The 23,491-nt window shown below is 37.4% G+C and overlaps 2 protein-coding genes and 1 pseudogene across 3 annotated transcripts in view; all 3 read right to left on the reverse strand.

Moving 5' to 3' along the window:
* Positions 1-9,284: 9,284 nt before the first annotated feature.
* On the reverse strand, positions 9,285-16,162 carry LOC145230538 (uncharacterized). Its single transcript, XM_080095978.1, has 3 exons — positions 16,028-16,162; positions 14,706-14,858; positions 9,285-9,736 (listed from the first exon to the last, which is right to left on the reverse strand). The coding sequence occupies exons 1-3, from the start codon at positions 16,028-16,030 to the stop codon at positions 9,587-9,589; spliced, it is 306 nt and encodes a 101-aa protein (XP_079952104.1). The 5' UTR covers positions 16,031-16,162; the 3' UTR covers positions 9,285-9,586.
* Positions 10,273-13,323, reverse strand: LOC145230537 (uncharacterized; annotated as a pseudogene).
* Positions 16,163-17,644: 1,482 nt separating the features above from the next.
* Positions 17,645-23,491, reverse strand: part of LOC145228465 (uncharacterized) — a 30,858-nt gene continuing 25,011 nt past the window's right edge. Inside the window, exons 19-24 of one of the 2 annotated variants that reach the window (XM_080093520.1) lie at positions 22,308-22,448; positions 21,853-21,978; positions 21,417-21,540; positions 18,984-19,122; positions 18,539-18,623; positions 17,645-18,119 (exon numbers count right to left, since the gene is read on the reverse strand). In XM_080093520.1, the coding sequence (XP_079949646.1) occupies positions 17,980-18,119; positions 18,539-18,623; positions 18,984-19,122; positions 21,417-21,540; positions 21,853-21,978; positions 22,308-22,448 (755 nt within the window). In that variant the 3' untranslated portion in view covers positions 17,645-17,979. Of the gene's footprint in view, positions 18,120-18,538; positions 18,624-18,983; positions 19,123-19,399; positions 21,004-21,416; positions 21,541-21,852; positions 21,979-22,307; positions 22,449-23,491 lie in introns of those variants that run through there. The other variant, XM_080093519.1, reaches the window with a different exon arrangement.

A 23,491-nucleotide genomic window follows, 5' to 3' on the forward strand; every position in this document is an offset into this window, starting at 1 on the left:
CTTTGTGCCCCGGAAGCTTCGTTTAAGGTTAAAACAACCTAATAGTATATTAAATTGATGGGTGAATCAAGGAATAGAAAAACATGTTTTTGACAAATGTGACTTGTGGGATTAGTGTACGCACACAAGAAACATTTTAAAACAACAATAACAATACTTACACTAGTGTAGAACTTATGTACGCTAAAACTAGCTATAAAAGTCCGTAAAACCCCTTCATTTCCCAACAAAATATTTTCCAAGAAGTTATATGAGCAAAAGAAAAATTTTAGGTAAACGCCGTTGCATAAACTGGCAAATTGTAAACCACGCGATCGCAAACGTCGCGGACACATGTATATATCGTAATTATTTTACGATTTAAATTATCTAACCTTTTATAGATTTTCTTTGACAACGAGATGAAAAAAAAGGTGGATAATTGCTTCAAAAAGTATAAAACAGAAATTGAAATGGTGTGTATGATTTTATTGTGAATTATTATCGCTTGCTAAGTTGTTTTTGCTTTTATAGTATAACGAAAGACAAGGAAACGCCTTTCAGTTGACACACGAAAATGCCAATAGAACAGCAACTGCAGAACTGCAGAATGATGCGGTTGGAGACATCGACATATATTTAAATCTTTTGCATGCCAAAATCACCGCAGAGTATGAGGTAACAAGAAAATGTGAAGTTTTTGTTTAGTGCTATATTATTATAAGTTACGTTGGGTAGATTGGTCAAATTTTCTCTTAACAGATAAAAACAGGCAATAATTGTAAGACAACTCTTAACAGTAATAAATATTCTGAAAAGTGTAGTGTCTGCAAAACAGCAATAATAATTTTTTTTTTAAAACACAGTTTATATGAATTGCTTTTTCCTGTGTAGTTGGCGTTTTCCACTGTCTTCCATATTAATGTTTTTTAGTTTTTTATCAGAAAAACCTGTTTTAAACAAATGTGACGTGTGTGATTAGTGTACGCATTAACATAAGAAACAATTTGAATCAACAAGAATACTTACACTAGTGTAGAACTTATGTACGCTAAAACTAGCTATAAAAAGTCAGTAAGATCCCTTCATTTCCCAACAAAATAGTTCTAACATTTTATAGATTTTAGATTTTCTTTGACAACGAGGTGAGAAAAATGCTTAATTGCTTTAATATTTATGTCTTGTGTATTTGTTTCATGACTTTCCCCTTAAGACCATATCTGAATGCAAATCATTTATTCTTTGGATAGTTGACGTAAGAAAGACATACTTTTAGATTTTCTTTGACAACGAGATGAGAAAAAAGGTGGATAATTGCTTTAAAAAGTACAAAACAGAAATTGAAAAGGTGTGTGTGATTTTAATGTGAATTACTATCTCTTGCTATAAGTTGTTTTTGCTTTTATAGTATAACGACAGACAAGGAAATGCCTTTCAGTTAAGGCACGAAACTTCTAAAGAAAGAGTAAATGCAGAGGTGCAGAATTATGCGGTTGGAGACATCGACATATATTTAAATCTTTTGCATGCCAAAATAACCGCAGAGTATGAGGTGACAAGAAAATGTTAAGTTTTTGTTTAGTGCTATCTTATTATAAGTTACGTTGGGTAGATTAGTCAAAATTGCTCTGAATAGTAATAAACATGCAAACAATGTGAGATAACTCTATAGAGTAATACGGCTAGATCACTCTTAGGAGTAATAAGTGTGCCAAAACGTGTTGTATCTGCAAAACAGCGCAGAAACATTTCAAAAAAGTGCACAGATTATTTAAGTTGTTCTTTTCTGTTGTGTTATCTTTTACCACTCTGTTCCATTATTAAAGTATATTTTTAGATTACAACTGGACGCCATACCACAGCAGAGTTCGTAAAAAACTGGAATGAGGAAATCAAAAAGGTAAACATTATAAATATAAACTTTCCAAAAGACCTGAGATTTAGTATAAAATCACAATTTGTTGATCAGCAAATTTTGTTTTAGCCGGAACAATGTACATTATGTATTTCACAATGCAAATAATGCTTAATTTGTGCGTGTAGCACGAGCTGGAGTTTCACCAAGCAAGGCTGAAACATGTCTTGTGGTTTTGAAGCATCTGTAGATTTACGTGCACGAAACACAAGTACCCACACGCTCAAAGGCACGTTTACTTTAACGCGCACGGTTTTCTGTATGGGAAATAAATTTTTTTGCCAAGCCCGCAAATAGCTTAGCTTTATCACAATCTTATTAAATGTTGGATGGTCCGGGTGTATAATATTTAATTTCATGTGGCATGTTCTTCAGTCTCCGTGTCGAGATATATTCTACACCGTGGTTCTTAACCTTTTTTTGACGCGACCCAAATACTTCCGAAAAGTTTGTTGTGTGTTTTTTCGCGACCCATGGACATGCATTCTTACTATTTTATGTGTATTTTGTGTGCAAATCAGGAAAGCTTTTCGAAGACAACACTAGTTTGGAAAGTTAAAAAATTAGGCAAATATTTTTCGTTTTTTCGACCAAACATTTCCATTTGTCCCAAACTTTAATACTGGTTTAAGGCATTATCAGCTGCATGGACAACGCAAACAGTGAGCAATCTCATAACTTGATGACGTCACAAACAGAATTAACCTTTATCACCCACCTTTGGGTCGCGAGCCACAGGTTGGGAAACATTGTTCTACTAACACTACAACATAAATAACAAAACGACAAATTTTTCGCACTTAATGTCATTAATATGACAAACCCGACTGAATTTCCACCTTTCCCAAGAGTGTATGTGGCAATTCAACACAACTTTTCAACGATAGGTTTTAACAGTTGCGTAGCTGAAAATGCTCGGTTATTAAAAGGGAAAATTGTAAATAGAAATAAAAACGCTTTTTGGCTTTTGTGCGCAGTGTCACAAACAACTAATCCTATTTTTTCATTAACAGAAAGGATCGTTCCTAAACTCTGAGGTTAAGCAGTACTTTTTGGAAAAAGGGCCACTTTACAAGGAGCAACTTACTCAACAAATACAAGACGAAAATTCGCTGAGAGTGATTTTGGATGAATTAGAGAAGCTGCTTCGTGAGAGCTATCAAAACCAAATAAAAAGACGAAATAGGAACAAAATAATAGCTGCATGTGCTGCCGCTACTGCCGTTGGAGTGGCTGCTGCTGCACCTTTGGCAGCTGTGCCTGCTTTTGTTGCTTTCGCGGTTTCTGCAAAAATATCGACTGGAGTTGTTCTAGGCCTTGGGGCTGGTGGAATGGGAGCAAGTGGCGGAATACTTAGTGGCTTGTTTGGTGGCACAGTGACCAAATATAAACTTTCAAAACAAGATGACACACCACCTGGCTTGGATGACGAGGAAAGTGACGAAAACCAAAATGCGTTGGATGATGATTTAAACGAAAACGGGAATATGTTACCATTAGATGAAAATAAGGGACAAATTCCTCTGCAGGATATGTAGCTACTTTTCAAAAATGTTTGAAATGTTGGCGCTTGTTTGGCTTAAACCGTTTTTTTGTCCATTTGACGTTTATTTCATATGTAACTTGGTAAAGCACGTAATCACTTTGTAATCAAAACTCGAAAACTTGTCTGGCAATGAACCAAAAAATTAATTTTTCAAATTTCATTATTATTTGTATGATAGAGGTGACAATTTTTGTACAAATAAGTCGAATGTTATTAATTGCCATTTTTAAATATTAAACTTTGAACATAATTATAATAGTATATTAAATTGATGGGTGAATCAAGGAATAGAAAAACATGTTTTTGACAAATGTGACTTGTGGGATTAGTGTACGCACACAAGAAACATTTTAAAACAACAATAACAATACTTACACTAGTGTAGAACTTATGTACGCTAAAACTAGCTATAAAAGTCCGTAAAACCCCTTCATTTCCCAACAAAATATTTTCCAAGAAGTTATATGAGCAAAAGAAAAATTTTAGGTAAACGCCGTTGCATAAACTGGCAAATTGTAAACCACGCGATCGCAAACGTCGCGGACACATGTATATATCGTAATTATTTTACGATTTAAATTATCTAACCTTTTATAGATTTTCTTTGACAACGAGATGAAAAAAAAGGTGGATAATTGCTTCAAAAAGTATAAAACAGAAATTGAAATGGTGTGTATGATTTTATTGTGAATTATTATCGCTTGCTAAGTTGTTTTTGCTTTTATAGTATAACGAAAGACAAGGAAACGCCTTTCAGTTGACACACGATAATGCCAATAGAACAGCAACTGCAGAACTGCAGAATGATGCGGCATGCCAAAATCACCGCAGAGTATGAGGTAACAAGAAAATGTGAAGTTTTTGTTTAGTGCTATATTATTATAAGTTACGTTGGGTAGATTGGTCAAATTTTCTCTTAACAGATAAAAACAGGCAATAATTGTAAGACAACTCTTAACAGTAATAAATATTCTGAAAAGTGTAGTGTCTGCAAAACAGCAATAATAATTTTTTTTTTAAAACACAGTTTATATGAATTGCTTTTTCCTGTGTAGTTGGCGTTTTCCACTGTCTTCCATATTAATGTTTTTTAGTTTTTTATCAGAAAAACCTGTTTTAAACAAATGTGACGTGTGTGATTAGTGTACGCATTAACATAAGAAACAATTTGAATCAACAAGAATACTTACACTAGTGTAGAACTTATGTACGCTAAAACTAGCTATAAAAAGTCAGTAAGATCCCTTCATTTCCCAACAAAATAGTTCTAACATTTTATAGATTTTAGATTTTCTTTGACAACGAGGTGAGAAAAATGCTTAATTGCTTTAATATTTATGTCTTGTGTATTTGTTTCATGACTTTCCCCCTAAGACCATATCTGAATGCAAATCATTTATTCTTTGGATAGTTGACGTAAGAAAGACATACTTTTAGATTTTCTTTGACAACGAGATGAGAAAAAAGGTGGATAATTGCTTTAAAAAGTACAAAACAGAAATTGAAAAGGTGTGTGTGATTTTAATGTGAATTACTATCTCTTGCTATAAGTTGTTTTTGCTTTTATAGTATAACGACAGACAAGGAAATGCCTTTCAGTTAAGGCACGAAACTTCTAAAGAAAGAGTAAATGCAGAGGTGCAGAATTATGCGGTTGGAGACATCGACATATATTTAAATCTTTTGCATGCCAAAATAACCGCAGAGTATGAGGTGACAAGAAAATGTTAAGTTTTTGTTTAGTGCTATCTTATTATAAGTTACGTTGGGTAGATTAGTCAAAATTGCTCTGAATAGTAATAAACATGCAAACAATGTGAGATAACTCTATAGAGTAATACGGCTAGATCACTCTTAGGAGTAATAAGTGTGCCAAAACGTGTTGTATCTGCAAAACAGCGCAGAAACATTTCAAAAAAGTGCACAGATTATTTAAGTTGTTCTTTTCTGTTGTGTTATCTTTTACCACTCTGTTCCATTATTAAAGTATATTTTTAGATTACAACTGGACGCCATACCACAGCAGAGTTCGTAAAAAACTGGAATGAGGAAATCAAAAAGGTAAACATTATAAATATAAACTTTCCAAAAGACCTGAGATTTAGTATAAAATCACAATTTGTTGATCAGCAAATTTTGTTTTAGCCGGAACAATGTACATTATGTATTTCACAATGCAAATAATGCTTAATTTGTGCGTGTAGCACGAGCTGGAGTTTCACCAAGCAAGGCTGAAACATGTCTTGTGGTTTTGAAGCATCTGTAGATTTACGTGCACGAAACACAAGTACCCACACGCTCAAAGGCACGTTTACTTTAACGCGCACGGTTTTCTGTATGGGAAATAAATTTTTTTGCCAAGCCCGCAAATAGCTTAGCTTTATCACAATCTTATTAAATGTTGGATGGTCCGGGTGTATAATATTTAATTTCATGTGGCATGTTCTTCAGTCTCCGTGTCGAGATATATTCTACACCGTGGTTCTTAACCTTTTTTTGACGCGACCCAAATACTTCCGAAAAGTTTGTTGTGTGTTTTTTCGCGACCCATGGACATGCATTCTTACTATTTTATGTGTATTTTGTGTGCAAATCAGGAAAGCTTTTCGAAGACAACACTAGTTTGGAAAGTTAAAAAATTAGGCAAATATTTTTCGTTTTTTCGACCAAACATTTCCATTTGTCCCAAACTTTAATACTGGTTTAAGGCATTATCAGCTGCATGGACAACGCAAACAGTGAGCAATCTCATAACTTGATGACGTCACAAACAGAATTAACCTTTATCACCCACCTTTGGGTCGCGAGCCACAGGTTGGGAAACATTGTTCTACTAACACTACAACATAAATAACAAAACGACAAATTTTTCGCACTTAATGTCATTAATATGACAAACCCGACTGAATTTCCACCTTTCCCAAGAGTGTATGTGGCAATTCAACACAACTTTTCAACGATAGGTTTTAACAGTTGCGTAGCTGAAAATGCTCGGTTATTAAAAGGGAAAATTGTAAATAGAAATAAAAACGCTTTTTGGCTTTTGTGCGCAGTGTCACAAACAACTAATCCTATTTTTTCATTAACAGAAAGGATCGTTCCTAAACTCTGAGGTTAAGCAGTACTTTTTGGAAAAAGGGCCACTTTACAAGGAGCAACTTACTCAACAAATACAAGACGAAAATTCGCTGAGAGTGATTTTGGATGAATTAGAGAAGCTGCTTCGTGAGAGCTATCAAAACCAAATAAAAAGACGAAATAGGAACAAAATAATAGCTGCATGTGCTGCCGCTACTGCCGTTGGAGTGGCTGCTGCTGCACCTTTGGCAGCTGTGCCTGCTTTTGTTGCTTTCGCGGTTTCTGCAAAAATATCGACTGGAGTTGTTCTAGGCCTTGGGGCTGGTGGAATGGGAGCAAGTGGCGGAATACTTAGTGGCTTGTTTGGTGGCACAGTGACCAAATATAAACTTTCAAAACAAGATGACACACCACCTGGCTTGGATGACGAGGAAAGTGACGAAAACCAAAATGCGTTGGATGATGATTTAAACGAAAACGGGAATATGTTACCATTAGATGAAAATAAGGGACAAATTCCTCTGCAGGATATGTAGCTACTTTTCAAAAATGTTTGAAATGTTGGCGCTTGTTTGGCTTAAACCGTTTTTTTGTCCATTTGACGTTTATTTCATATGTAACTTGGTAAAGCACGTAATCACTTTGTAATCAAAACTCGAAAACTTGTCTGGCAATGAACCAAAAAATTAATTTTTCAAATTTCATTATTATTTGTATGATAGAGGTGACAATTTTTGTACAAATAAGTCGAATGTTATTAATTGCCATTTTTAAATATTAAACTTTGAACATGCTGTAACCTGTAGACTTTGGACCCACACAGAATGGGAACTAAAGTCAAACAATCTTGGTGTCGCATTTGGATGACAAAGAACATTTTCTAAAACGGCAAGCACGTGCTGGTCCAACAGGGGTTTGCCTTGGAAAAGCATGCAGTCTTATTAAAAAGCAAACAAGAAAAAAAGGAAAGCGCAAAACTTTGACGTAGAAAAGCTATAAAATCAGTTAACAGTAAGGTTAGCTTCTGTCTGACAGGTAATATACATTGCATCAATAAAACGCAAAACTCAAAAATCCACTCATTCACACGATGGCAGTAAAGATCCGCTTTTACACAGTGTTGCCAGAATTATTTTGGTGACCTCGAAATTTAGAAAAAAAATTAAAAAGGAAAAAATTAAAAAGCTAACATCGATTTTCGGCGTACACCGTTTCATAACTTTTCTCTTGTCCTGTCCAATGCCGACAAAGAAAAATCATTCACCAAATATTTTCGACATAATTCTTAGCACAGGTTCTTGCTTCTACATATTTTTTATAGTTTTAGAAGTAACCTATATCTCTAGTCGGTGTCATAGGCCGCAGAAAAGTATATAAATGCTGCAATCTGTTTTGGAAAAAGCATAGTACACGGTTTGTAATACGCCTGAAAGAGCATTTGCAATCCATTTAAGGCTCTTCTGTCCAATGCATTTTTACGATGCCTCAAGGTATCTTTTTCTATCGTAGCCATCCTATACATTGACATGAACTCTCTTTATTGCTCACCACAATGTTATTCGCTTAGACATGGACTGATATTAAATAACATTATCCATAGGTTTGCTTTCGTTCATATTCAAAACAAATACTTTAAACTGGTGCAAACTACAACTTCAAATTTTAATAACCCACATTTTTAACTCTGCGACAAAAACAATTGACATTTTATTTTATTTGTGCAATACCCATGTGTGTAATTAACTTAACACATGGATTTCAATCTTGCCATATTTTAAGTTTGGAGAGTATTACCTTGCTTTATTCACCAATCAATCTTTTTGTGTGCTAGCTGAAGCTAATTATTGCCCTGGGAAATTTTAAAACATTCGTGAACAACTAATTCTATTGCGCTGGTTGCTAATAATGCCATGCTTATACTAAACAAATTCTGGTGTTGTTTGTAAAAGAAGTTTCGTGGTCATTTTCTGGTTTAAATTAATACTGCTAACATCATGGCAACAAAACACAATTTATTTTACACCTCAACAAGCACAACAGGAACGTAAACATGGATGTGGGGATATATTTTTGTGGCCTTTAACACAAGTATTTTAAGTAAGTGTAATAACTGATTTTTAGTTTAAAGATCTTGCAATTTAACGAATATAAAAGATTTTACGTAAATTTGAAACACAGAGAACTCTCTCGAACATGCATATATGGCACTAGTTCAATTTTTGGCTGTTTTTTTACGAGGTGGTGAAAAACGCTGAGAAGATATGATTTTCTTACTTTGGTTGAGCTAAAAAAATGAGTATGGTAATAGGGACATTGCGTAGCTCTGCGGGCTTTATCATATCGAATTGTAAACAAACGTTTACAGTAGTCTTAAATTGATGGATCTCAATACCTTGCGCCACACGAAGTCAAATTCTTTCCATATACGTTAACAACATTGTCTGTAAAACTAAACATTTTCCTAATATTCTGGCCAAAAGTGTAACGTTATTCTTCGTAATATCCCAGCACAGCGGTCGGCAACCGCCGGGCCGCGGCCCAGTGCCGGTCAGCGATGAGTTCATTACCGGGCCGTATGATTTTCAGGTTAAATGCTTTAAAACATTTTCTCGTGGATTCTGGGGATATTAAACTAATACAAGCGTTTTAATTGCCAAATATTTGTTTTGTTCTAAGTCGGTCCGCGATAAAACTTTCAAGAAACGGACCGCAGTGCAAAAAAAATTGCCGACCCCTGTCCCAACACATAAAAACAAACAACATTCATGCAGACAGTTGTAAACTTTATTAGGTTAATTATTAAATCGATTGGAGATGGCGTAATGCTGCGACAAAACTTTCGCTTGTTTGCTGAACAACAAAAATTTACGTTTTTTACGGAAATGATAAATATACGTTTGAGTGCATTGTGAAACACTTTGCTGTTGTGCAGTCGTTAGTTAGTGTAATTTTGGCACACAAAGCACAAGTTCAACAAACAACTAAAAGAAACAACAACAAACTAACGCAAAATGAGCATAACAGTAAGCTTAATTTGACTAAATAAGAAGGATATAGTAAAATAAATATTATTTCTTTTTCTTCTTTTTTCCTTTCTTGCCCTTTTTCCCGCCCTTAGCTCCTCCAGGCCACCCGAATCCTCTCTTTTCTAAACAATCCGGAGCGTGGTGGCATATGTAGTAAGCGTTGTACATCGCTGCAGGACTCAGAATGTCGATCTACGGGACAAAATCGCAGTGCTATTTAATAGAAAACTACTTTTTTGGTTTCCTATAGTATGTGTGCTAAACAGGGTCGCCATTAACCTTTTTTGTACTACGGACCGTATTTGAAACCTAAATTTTTTTTTGCGGACCGGCCTTCAAAATTACAAATATTCAACGATGAAAACGCCTAAATTGGTTTATCGTTACCAGGATATATCGGCAAAATGTTTTCAAGCATTTAACCTGAAAAAGTATACGGCCCGGTAACGAACTCGATCCTCGTGGACTGGCACCTGGTCGCGGGCCGGCGGTTGGTCCACACTGCTAACCCAGTCTGCAGAGTATGGCAGCTGCACGCGGGAGTTGTTTTTTCAAAAAAAATTTTCCACGCCATTTTTTCGTTACTGCACGCGGAATTTTTTTTTTGCACGCCAATGTTTAAACAGAAAACAATGAATGAAAAACTGCTGTAGTAACGGAATGCGCAAGCATCAACAGACAGGTTGTTATATTCACGGTAAGTAGGGTGTTTTCATACTGATTCAGGATAAAATAAACGGAAACGAATGAATTGAAAAACACTAACAAAAATAGAAGGAACACGAATAAACAAAAACACGTTACGTAACGAAAGTCAAATTGGAAATGTTAATCTTGATCATTAATTATAAAACTCGAAGCTCGTTGACCTAATCGTGAAAGGACCTTGCTATCAGTGTAATGTGCTCGACCTCTGTCATCAATAAATATAGGCACCTGGTGGCTGGGCAATTTGTATTCGTCACATCCGTCGAGGTAGAGTGCTGCCATCTCTTTTAATGTGTTTCTGCATTGAATAGGCATTGGGTACACCCAATCAACGTCTGTCCGCCGGACAAGAGTGTCGTTTGCTTGACCTCCGGTTTTTAATTGACTTTTCATTACTAGTAGTAGTGAGTAGTATGATTCAACGACTGCCGCGGACCCACCCATTGCCAAGGCGACATCGAGAGCAATGCAAAACTCTTTACCGGCAGCTGTAAACAGTTCCTCGTTTGTATAGAAGCTTTGGTAAACAGCAAGTTCATTTAGAGCTGCGAGACAGATACCATCTTCAAATGTAAATTTGTAGCTATCTTCCAAATCCATTTCTGAACAAGAAACTTCGAATCGAAGCAGTTTTGATGACCCAATGCCACCCACTTCTAAATCAAACCATTCGTTTCTACATTGAGCAAAGTTTTCCCAAACAACTCGAAAAATAATTTGCTTAAATACACTTAAAACTCTTTGAGCGTAAACAGGATGTAAATTGAGAGACGGACTTGTCCCGCATAAAACCTTCTCGTGATTCAGAGAGCACACGTACTTGAAAAACTTGGCAAAGCTATCATTTCCATGGTTTTCCAGTCTAGCCCTTTCCCCCGTGGTGAACTGATGAACATTTCCAGTAACCAAACGCAAAATGTCTGGCAAGTACAGACAATCGGCCAAAATGTCAGCTGCTGCCGGCACGCATTTCGTCATGCGTGCGTCCAGTCGATTTTGCAAAGCATCACATAAGCCAATTAAATCAGTCAAGCAATCGTCAGGTTGTCGCATCTTCCATTCAATTACCTTCCTTTTGACAGACCCGGTGGTAATTTCTTCATTGTTTGGACAAACAACCCAACCATCTTCCAACTTGATGTTGCAGAACTTTCCTTCCTCGGAACATATGTCGTTAAAGTGCTGGTAAAGTTTAGGAAACAACGTGTTTTCTAGACAGAGTGATTTTTCTTCAACCTGTTTGGACAGGTTTAATTTCATTCTTTGAATTATTGCTTTTAATTTTGGCCACCATTTCGTTATGTGCCACAAATTTTGATTCAAACTTTGTGACTTAATCATAATCTTGATGATGGGAGCAAGACAATCTAGCACACCACAAAGATCAATGCAAAAATCACGTCCCTTGATGAGGTATTTCATCTCCTCACATTCATCAGCAGTTTCACGATTTTCCTCAAATGCACGGATCAAAGCCTCGTAACTGGTGTATATGCTGCTAAATTGTTCGTTAGCGCTACTTGTAAACCTAGTTGTTGCGTACGTTTTTGCAACATGACCCTTTAAGTCGTAACGCTGTTTAGTGGTTTGGTACTCAGCGGCTCCTTTTCCTCTGCCAAACATTATGTTGAACTTGTTTGACCGCTTTATTAATCGATCAAAAAAACCTTTACAGTCCTTGTTTTTTATGTCCTCAAAGGGCACAATCCATCCAGTGGGCCGTGTCCCAAGCAACGACGAAAAAAGTTTCGTGGTACTCGGGTCAGCAGGCATCGTGATAAACCTGTTGCTTTAAAGTCGATTCAAACTGCCTGACTTGACACTGTCCATCAGCATGATGTGCTACTAAGTACGTCAGTTGCTGCTGCTGCAGCTGAACAGAGGTTCCGCACAACGCCTCCGATATCTGACGAGCTAAATGAGAAGCAGTACCGCCTTCGACCATACTTTCCTCTGCAAACTGGTATACAGTAGGGGCGTCGATAGGTATAGAAATTTTCTTTCCCTTAAAGCGCACTAGTATCATAATAGCATGGTTTGTGACGCGGTTTGGTGTAGACCTATCGGATGCTGTAGCAAAATGTGGCATTAGAGCGGTTGATGCGAGTGGTGTCGTTAAAAGTTCTTTTGTTTTACGACTCAGGTGGACTTGAAAGACGTTTAGCATTTGATTAAACTGATTCCTGCCATGACCTATGTTGCCAACGTCAGAGCCACAGCAATGCAGAAATGCAATCATTGATTCATAATGAAGTGTTGCAGCTTTAACTTTTACCAACAAGAGAGCATAGCTTAGTTAATTGGCCACCACTTCCGTTAACCTCCCTCTTACACGATTCTTCTTTTTCTTCCAAACTAAAGCCTTGTAGTGGCCTAAACCCCCATTTCGTTTGGACGCACAACTCGCGTGCTTAACCAGCATGCTTTTGAAGCTGTACCAGGTTTGGTTGCGTCCTGCAACTATGTTCTTTAAGCGTTCAGCGCTTATATCCAGACCGGAAGACAAAGAATTTCCAGCTGTTTTGTCAATATTCATCAAAGATATTTTGGCTAACAAAGGTTCCTTGACCTTTTTGATATATGGATGGTCCTCGCACAAATGTTGAAAACAAACTTCGCACCTTACCATTGCACCATCATCATTTACATAAAATTCAAATCCGGATCCTTTTATTTCGTGCAAACATGTTGCATCTTCAAGAACTTTCAAGTTGTTCGCATCCTCGGTTGTGTTTGGTAGTTTTACGTCCTCTTTGGAAATTTTCATTTTTTTACCAACTGATCAAGTTTGTCGCTTATTTGACGCATAAGAACATCCTGTCCAAACGATGTGCTTGCAGCAGAAGGTTCACGGTCGCTTTCTACGGGAAATCCCAGGGTAGATTGAATCGTTGCTGTTTGCAGGGAAGCGGACGGTGTTGATAGTGCACTAGTTGTCACCGACTCAGTCGTATTTGCCGTCTGAGATACATTACTATCAGCTCCTTCTGTAATTGACATGGAAGAAGATGCGACATCTTCCGTGTCCGTTTCTTCGAATCGTGGTGTTTGTATTGCCTTTCTTGCTTCGACCGCTTTAATATGGTCGTTTTGTACTATGAACTTTTTGGGGTCATACATTGCGTTATTTTTGTGCACGGATTCCGCGTGTCTCTTTCGCGAGGCAGGGTTACCGCGAGAAATGGTCTTGTTACATTTTAAACAAAAATGAAAGTCCTCTTGTGTTCGTTTTGCGCTGGACTTTACTGAAGCAGGTTTGCTGCCGGACTTCCCATAATGAAACGAAGACAGAAACGTTTGTTTTTCAGATGAAGGTGACTTGCTTGGCGATGACATACTGAAATTTGCTTGATAATAATCATATAAAGGTAGCCTGCAGAATAATTAAACCCAAAAGATAATTGCTGCATTTAACTGCTACTTAATTCGTATTTTTATTTTGCACTATAAGCCTATAATGGTGTATTTAAAAACCGCGCAGACTTGACAACATTAACTGCAATTCAACTGATGCATTGACTTATTTAAATTAGATTACTGTAATATTAACCTGCACTTAACAACTAAGTTGCACTGTTTGCAGAAAATTGAGCTTTGTCATTTAAACAACGGCTATATTTTAGACACAATGGCTGCATCTGACGTTAATAAACTCTAGAAGCCAGCAATGACTATGTTGGGACTTTACAGACCAATGCAACCACATACTGTGAATCTTCTTCGACGTTTTTGTCACTTCGGTGCAGCGGGAGTTGTTTTCGTTATCAGAGCAGTTATTGAAACCTTGCACTTTTCCGATAGGAGATGTCTTCATCAGCACATCAGCACAGTCATTAAAAAATCCATTCTAGGGCAGTGCACTAAACCATTGGCACTTGAACATTTTTTTGTTCTGAATAAGCGTTTTAAAAATGACAAACACGATACCGTGTTTATTTGATTGTGCGCATAAAGTGTTTTACCCTGCCGTTTGTGCGGCTTACAATCGAGCGCAATTTGTTGACACATAGTTTTATGTAGCAATATATTAGTGTTACAAATGCGACTGACAATCGGGGCATGCGAGTAGATACGGTAGCCTACTCACAACATACCTTAAGTTGTGCACAAGTAAGTGTGAAAATAGCAATCGGTACTTTTTGCTAGAAAAGGAAATTTTATTGAAGGGATTTGACCCAGAAGGGTTTAGTTATGCTTGTTTCGTTACTACTTTGCAAGGAGTTAATTTATCGTTTGCACGCGGTAAAAGTGGATTTGCACGCGGGCTTGTTGTTGTTGCACGCGGTTTTGGAGGTCCTGCACGCGCGAGATCTCGTCGGGAACTGCCATACTCTGCAAACTGGCTGCTAACCACAGATTTTACTCATACAGGTAAATAATCGCGGGAAATAGATATTGCCATGCACCTCTGGCATTGGGAGTTAAAAGTCAACAAATACTGGGCAATATTTACCTCAACTTCCGATTTTCCTGGTCCCAGTGGCGAGGCGCTTCTTGATTTGGCCGAGGACGATTTCTTCTTTTTTGATTTAGGCCCTCGACTGGAACTTCGACCTTTGCGACCTTGACCTTTCAACTTTGGACTTTTCGTTCCTTTTCGTGCAGGCTAAAAAAACGAGATCTGATGAAAGAGCAATCCTAAAACAATTAGAAGTACGATTTTCACAGAAACCAACATAACGCAAATTAGTAATAAAACTGAAAGAATGCTGTTTTCTGAGGAACTCTCGTAAAGTAGGCGTGCAAATATTTGTCTCACTACACTACTAAAAATTCCATTGGCGACCAACGACTGCGATTTTACTACTTCTCTCACCGTCTACTCCCTAAAGTCAGTAAAAATTACAAAAGATGCTGATTTTGGCAATATATGCAATTGAATAATAACATCTATTGGACCTTTTAACAAGAACAGGGTAAATACATCGTGTTGGATTGTGAGAGAAAAAAGTAAATGACTATAAACCATTTCCATTTCGATAAATATATTTAGATCTTAAAATGCAAGCATGTCACACTAAAAATCGTTTGAGACTTAAGTTAAGGGTGTACAAAAAATTATTAAGAGCGTTTTAAACAAATGAAAACCTCAACTATTGGTCTTTTTATAATAATAAAAGTGACGTATATCAGAAATAGACTAATTAGCACAAATTAAATTTCCTTAATGGTCCTTACGATGTCGTGCTTAATAATTGTTATTACCAAACGGGTAAGACAACGTTTTCCCTGCGACAAAAGTTGGCTATATCACCCCTCAAGCACTTGTCGTAAAACATCCCTAGCAACCCATAACACACAGGGAGAACGCGTGGTTGTACAGTACAAACAGACCTTTATGTCAATTCACCACCGTGAAGTGTTATGACGGTGCACTTCGACATGACATTGGTAAATTGAAGTGCTAGGTGAGGGTTTTTGATTGGCCTTGAACAAATTGCCATTATCGTGTTACGCCAAAGTTAAAACTGCAGACTGCGGTTGTCATGGCGTGCGTATGAATTTGACAAATATCCATGACACGATGTCAATATACTTTTTGTGCGTTGCGACTAAAGATGACTCTACTTCACAAAAACTTTAGCACGGGCATGACAATAATATGTTAATAACACCTGTAATTTTGAAACAAAAAACACTTTGCTGGGCTTGTAAATTCAGACATGCGATGTTTACATATGTGCTCTTATCCATGTAGCTGCCAACTTTTCCCGTTTGTAGTTAACAATCACGTTTTACTCAAGGACCAATCCTAACATAGCAGTGTTTACAAACCATTGTGACGCAACACTTTATCGATTGTTTGTTGGTGTTTCCAGAACTTGTTGCAGATTCCAATTGTTCCTTACTGACGAGAGTCAAGTCATGTTGCGTGAATTATCACACTGGTTGGCAACTTTTAACCGACTATTTACTGCGACAAAAAACAGGTCAGCGTACAGTGGTACACACTGAAATCGGGGGAAAAATAAACATATTCATCAAAAGGACCTTGAAACTTTTAGCTGTATAGATCGAATTTTTGCTTTTCGCTTTACTTGTTGCTTAAACTAAAATTCAATCTACAAAAAATGTGTAGAGCCATACTGACCTGGGTGTGGTAAAAGTAATGATATTATACGTTTACAAGCTTAGAAGTACGGGTTATTATTCCGTATTACATTTCCAAGACTTCAACAATCTTACCTATATTTCTGTACATGTAGAGACTGCCTTCCGTCTACAGATAAATTTACTCCCAGACAGCTATTGACAAATCAACTGCCTGTCCTCTGCTTACTCCTACTCAAACATGTGTATGTGACTGAACCCAACACAGTCGAATTCGGGATTTCTTTAGCTCCTTTGTCTCGCAGAGGTTATGTAAACACCGTAACAATGCGTTTATTGTACCGTTATTTATAAGTCAATGTTATTTCTTCACGGTTATGGCGTATAAAATCTGGTTTTCATTTTAATTCTAAAGCATGATGTAGTGTTAAATTTGCGAATCATTGACTTAATTTATAAGACATGCGAAGCGATCACTGCGTTTTAAAGTTTTAGAGCGTTTACTTTTGCTTTGATTATACACAATCGGTTTCTGAACCTGAAACTCTTCAAGCACTACCAGGCAAGAGCTGCGCTTAACATCACAAAAAATCGTGTTTGTGTTGAATTATGCCAAACTATGTTTTAATCAAGGTTTCATAATTTTAACCTTTGCCTATGCAACACTAGCAAATTTTGCAGAAACCATTTGAGGCATAATATTGGCGTTCAATTGTTCAAACCAAGTTGTACAGCTTTACAGCTTAAAACAAAACGGGCACCTGTCCTAACATGACCTGACAGTCGGGCGTTTTATACACATCTGTACGTGTCCACATACAATCTTAGTAAACGCGTGTTTATCGTGTTTCGTGTCGGAACAATTAATTACGCACAACAAAGCGACAAAACGCCACTACAATTTCCCCGCCCCTTACGGAGAACCTCTCACAACGGTTGACGGGCATTCCTGAAAATGTCGCGACAAACCTGAACCCTTTGATTTAGGAGAACAGTAAAAACAAAGTTAGGTGAACAAAGTGACGAAATATACAAGCAAGAGCCTATGCCTACAAAACTGTCGGATGTAAACTGTCAGAAATATTATTTTCGAATATACCGTTTTGTTAAATGAATGTACAAGAATATCCACATTTCAACTTTAAAATGTTTTGTTTTTATTAATCTCTAACATTCATGCGAAATGAGTAACGTGGATAAATTGTTGACTATTTCTTGAAAAATTTTATTCTGAGTTAAAGTGTCTACACATTATACCTTGTCAAAATTGGCTACCTTGACATTTGCTTGCTTTTGTATTTTTAACCTCAAAGCCTCGACGCAGCGATCACTTGGCCTGTCAGAATAACTGGCGACCTGTCTGACCTCAAATCAGTTTGATACTTTGTGTTACAAGTGACTGCACCGTGTTATCTGAAAGCGATTGTGACGAAACAATAGTACGAATCGAATATCAAATTGCGAGGTACAAACACAGTACAAGGCTCGTTCTCACGGCGTATCAAAACCAACAAGATGCGAAAAATGTATAGGACGTGTCAAAAAATACTTTGTATGATTAACTTCAAAAAGAGCGTACAACATGTATACATATTCAAATTCAGAGCATGTCCTGGAAGTTAACAAAGAGTAATTTTTGGCCAATTGGTATCACCGTGTTTGGTCACAAGCGTTTTTCAAAATGGATATTCAGAAACATATACGTAAATGATGACGACCTTCATTTGACGTCGCGAGTTGTAAAGAGTTTCGGTGACGTCGATACGAAGCACGGTCTCCCAAGGTCCTCGGATAGGTCGAGCCAAGAAAAGAGATGCTACATAAGATAAACAGTGTTGTTGCTCTCTAATTCAATAAACGAAGAATGTTTTGGCAAAAAAGTACGAATGAGACTAATAAATTGTTTGCTCGTCAACATCTACCAAAATTTTAGGTAAAAGTATCAAAACAACTTTTTTCCGCGTATAAGTTTAGGTTTAATCATTTTGAAAAAGATGGTGATGTGATTACATACAATCAAGCTCTGTTAGCCTCAAAAACTTTGCCCATATAAATACATAACGAAGCGCCTAAATTTCAGTCAGGACTTTTACTTATGGTCAAAACACATACGCACTAAAAAGTTATCAGGTACTCAAGTTTTTTCAACAGCGTAAATTATGTCATATTTAGCTTTGAAGCTTAAATCATGGTTGAGTCTGCACAAGGTCAGGAATTTATCTAATTGTATGGTACCTAAGCTATTGTCGTAGTTCAAAACGAATTTTCGAGCTTCGTTTCCCTGCGTCAGACGTGCTGAAAAATTCCGTGCAATCCGACCCTGCGGAGAAGATGCGGATTGGGTTCGTTAATGTGTCAACCGCTTGTTATCTTAGCAGGTAACTTAAACCGACAACTTTTATTTTAATTTTTATGTTTTTGCTGAAAAAGCTTTGCATGTTGCTGAAAGGCCGTGATACTAAATCGGTGCAATCAAGTGAAAAGAAACAGGGTGACTATGCAAAAAACACTTCCATAATTGAATTCAGTCCACCACAGGACTAGCCCGTAACATAAAATATTTCCAAATATTAAGACAATAGAAAAACTGAAAATACCCAAACGGACAAAAGCACAAGTTCTATGCTCCTCTGGTGTAAAAAAAACTGTGAGTAATATATAAGTTGCAGTGATGACTTACCCTTCTGAGCCGTATAAGCAGCTGTGGTTCGTTTAAATCAGGCATACTAGGAAGACGAACATGAAGATAAGTGTACAGCCTTACACATGGCTCTGCTGGACAATGTGTTCGTTCTAAACACTTAATAAAGCTCTGATCTCTGCGGAGTATAACATAAATGCAATGGATGTTACTGTGGTGCCACTACAACAAAATGTTGTACGATGTATATCCTTTTAAGCCTTTTTCCGTAAGATATGGATTATTAAATATGTGTTAAACCTGTTTCATGCCATAATTTTGCAAAATAGCATGCACATTTCATAACTGGTATGTATGTTTTATATCTTTACTTTTTTACACTATTTAAACTGTTCAGTAATTTCGAAATCGTTTTAGTTGGATGACAAACCATAAAGAACTGCAATTAGGTCACGAGCGTTTCGCACTGTTTTTGTATTTCACGCGGAAACCGCTCCCCAGTGAAGGCAAAGAAACTATGACGTGACGCGCCACCAAGCGGCGTGAAGAGCGACATGCAAGCGGGAGAAAACGGTAAGCGGCTGTAACGGGAGCGGAATGGAGTGAGAAAATTTGAAACACAAAAGGGGAGCGGACGTCAAAAATAAATATAGAACATGTTATTTACACAACGATTGGAGCCTCCAGGGCTCTTTGTCAAGTAAAAAACGAAACATTTCTTTTTCAAACGGCCCTTATGTTTTATTTTGTACCACTAGGGCTATAGGAACTCTATTTTGTAATACATTATTATTTCGTGTTATACAAAAACCGTATTTAGGTGGCAAATAAAGAGCTACACGAGATGTGAACACGCAATCTAAAAACTTTTCGCAAGATTAAGAGCAATGTCAAGGAACTTAAATGGCAATAAAAATCGTAGATAAGGCTGTTGACGTCGTAAAATAAGAGCGACACGTCGAAACACAAAAAAAAATTAAACCGCTTATTTCCTATCATACACACAACACGACTATAGCTGCCAGCGCGGTTAGTGTTGCAAGGATTGTGTTAGTGAATAGGCGAATACATGCGACAACTGAACTCCGAAAAAAAAAACGCTTAGTAGTGATTTTAAAGATAGAGGTGTTAGCATTAAAGACTAAGAGAAACATGCAAGCTTTTCTTGCTTGACAAAAAACAATAACAACATATTTTTATGTGGAAAAAATGGAAACTTTGCACGTTTCCAATTATACACCACTAAATGCGATTCATCTATATTGATTCAGGTTTTACACTCTGACCCGTTTAGTTGAACAAGTCCAACATTAGTTTGAAAGCGTGGATAAAACTTAGATAAAATATTGCTTGTCTATTTTGATGCACACTCGACGCCAAACATGTCCAGATTGTAAAAGCAATAAACCATTGGTTATCTTACACACAAACACAAGCATTCAAGGAAATACTGCATCGAACTGTTTCGGTCACGTGCAAAACAACACTGACGTAACGAAGGCTTTGGGTTGTATGCTGGTTGCGCGAGAGGGAATTGCCCTTCGCCATTCCCTGATATGTATATACAACGAAGGAGGACAATAAATATTCACTGTGATGCGGGCGCCTCGCGAGCGCCAACTGGCGGTTTGCTTCACGTTCCGAAGCATGTAGCTAGGTGACGAAGCTGAGCCGACTTTAAAACTTGAACTCGGAAACAAAAATGTAGAGACGAGAAACAAAGCTCGTCCATCGCCGCCTTCTGTACAACTTCAAGGTCAGATCAACAACATAATCACGTGGGCCGTGCATAGGCCTCATCGTATAGACAATGCCAGTCTGTCGTTTTTTGTTCTTCTTCTTTGTTACGCGGAATGCGCGATCGTCGTTGCCCTTTGTGAGCAAGAAGTAGTATCGGTCGTTTGGAAAGCTTTGCACAAAACTCATTCTAAATAGTGGTTTATCCGTTTTCGTGCCATCCAAGACAGTAATGTTGTGAAAGGAAATCTGCTTGGGCAGTTTGCTGCATGCTCTTCTGTCCCTCGCCGTTTTGCACGATTCTCGCATACACCGTATCCTTCTGACAACGGTTGCCGGAATTTAAGCGGCGTTTTTCGGACAAAATGGAAATTTTTCATCAGGTATAGAAAGTAGTTTATGTGCAGTCGTGTGTGTTGTGGAAGTGCACAGGTGCAGAACAGTTGCGTGTCATGCAAAAACAAAAACAAACAAACACACATCGTTAGCAAACGGTATAAACCAGGTCAGACAAAATTAGAAAACACAGACAACATAGACTTTACCAAAGAGATGCAAAAATTTAGCTCGTTCCACAACCAAGGCCGATATTTACAAATCTGCTATACGACCTTTTCGAACGCATCGTTTGGGTAATTTAAGGTCAGAAAAGACGCTCAATTTTTGCCACAGACTAAACCCTATCTGCTGCACCCTAAAAACGGCACAATTGAGCGTCTGTGACGTCACACTTACCGGCTTGTGAGCTTGGCGTAGTTCGTAGGACACTCCAGAGCAACGCACTTGAATCCGCCGCGAGTGTTGAAACAGGTTTCAGAGGCCGAGCAATTGTCCGTTTTGTCCGCGCACTCGTCGATGTCTACAAATATAGAACATATTTGCGTCACAGTGCGGGTTTGTTACGTCACAATTTGCAGGGGTTAAAAGTGTATGACCCGACAGGTCACGACAATGAAACAATTTATTACATTTGGGATAATGAACTTCCTAATTTTACATTCGGGATAATGAACTGCTTCATTACACTGAGATAATGCATTAAGTTTGTTCAAAATCAACGATGCTTTAAAAAAATACAAAACATTTTTAATAACCCACATTCCAAACACAACGGTCTTTGATTTATAACTCGTTGAAATTATTTACTTGAATTTTATTTTCTCAGGCTCACCTTTACATGTTCTTCCATATCTCGAAAGTGTGTAGCCATGAGGACAAACACACGAATAGCTGCCTGGCGTGTTCATACACTGGTACTTGCAATGACTGCCCATAGCAAGCTGGCACTCATCAATATCTTCAATAGAAACACAACGTTATACTTGAATAAATAATTTGTAAATAAACCACTTCATTTTGATTTAATTTTAAAATGCAGCGTTATCATGCCACCTCAAAGCATTTTAATAACAATGCGCGACTGTTTAAAATATTGTTCGACCTCTTTGGTCTATATTTAGAAGTCACTGGCTCCAACGATATTTACGCTAATAGGTCAAGAATGTTAAATCCCGATTTAAAAGGATTTAAAAAAAACCTTAAGCTTTTTGGGTTTTTTTCTTGTTTGATAAAATGCCAGAAACATGCTCTGATGCATGTCATCCACGTGACGTCACAATCACCCACCTTCGCAAGTCTCGCGGCCACTGGAGATGTTTCCCTTTCGAAAACCTCTGGAACATTCGCATCTGTAAGTACCAGGAAGGTTAACACACACTCCGCCGACTCCACAACGGTTCGTGTCGTCTTCGTCGCATTCGTTTATGTCTGCGTTAAAGTAAAAACGCAATTAAAATACATAAATGTGCTTTGATTTGCTTGTTTGGATAAGGTTTTTCAGTAAAAAAGCTGGTTTTCCGAATCAACTTGTCCTAAAAAGGACAATCAACAAAAACAGCTTACAAAACAGATAAAGCGGTCTCAAATTTAGGAACAAACAGGTTAAAATTGATTGTTTACCACACATTAAATGGGCAAAGTTAAAATGTCGTCTGACATACGTTCATTTAATATTAAAATGTTAGAAAATTATTCGTGTGAAAGTTACCTATCGCTAAACCGAGCTACCCGTACATATTGTTTTGTGACCAAACCCATTTCTGCACAGGTTGCAGACTAAAACACGGTTTAGAATATCAGCCATCTTATGTAAAAAGGGGGTCCCAGCATACCGATGATTTACGCAAGTAACCAGATCAATTACGCTCATAGGGTGGGGCGGTGTTAAACCTCATAATTTGCTCAGCCAATGTCAGTTGCGGTTGGAGTCGAAATTTGAACGATGCAAACCCTCGAGATAGCGCAAAAGGGTGATGGGAAGTTCTCAAGATACCTTGTTTGATTTATTTAGCTGACGTCAATTAGAGTGTTTGTTGGCGGGTTAGGTGTTGGGGATTGTGAGGTAATTGCTTGACACTTATGAGTTTAGTTGGGAGATATTATGGGCGGTTAAACACTTAATTTGCTTTTTGATGAACAGGTTTAAATAGTTATGCGTACAACATTGTATTTACATCTACGTTTCCCATATTTGCAACACAAATGTGACTTGAGTAAACGAAACAACGTCTATAACGACTTGCAGACCTAGCTGGTATTTAATTCTGTTTATCCACAAAATTAGGCTTTTATCAACGAACCTGGGAAGCAAAAGAAAGCGAAATAGAGTGCTTCAAGCCTTCAAAGTTTGTTTTATTCCAATTTTCGTTTTTACGGTGGTGTTTGGGACGAAGTAACGCATTTTGCATAACCGCGGATGCGCCATTAACACATACTGATTAGATTATTTTGACAATTTCTCCCTACCCATT

This window comes from Phallusia mammillata, chromosome 5, assembly GCF_965637545.1.
Source record: "Phallusia mammillata chromosome 5, kaPhaMamm4.hap1.1, whole genome shotgun sequence".
In the NCBI taxonomy this organism is placed as follows: Eukaryota; Metazoa; Chordata; class Ascidiacea; order Phlebobranchia; family Ascidiidae; genus Phallusia; species Phallusia mammillata.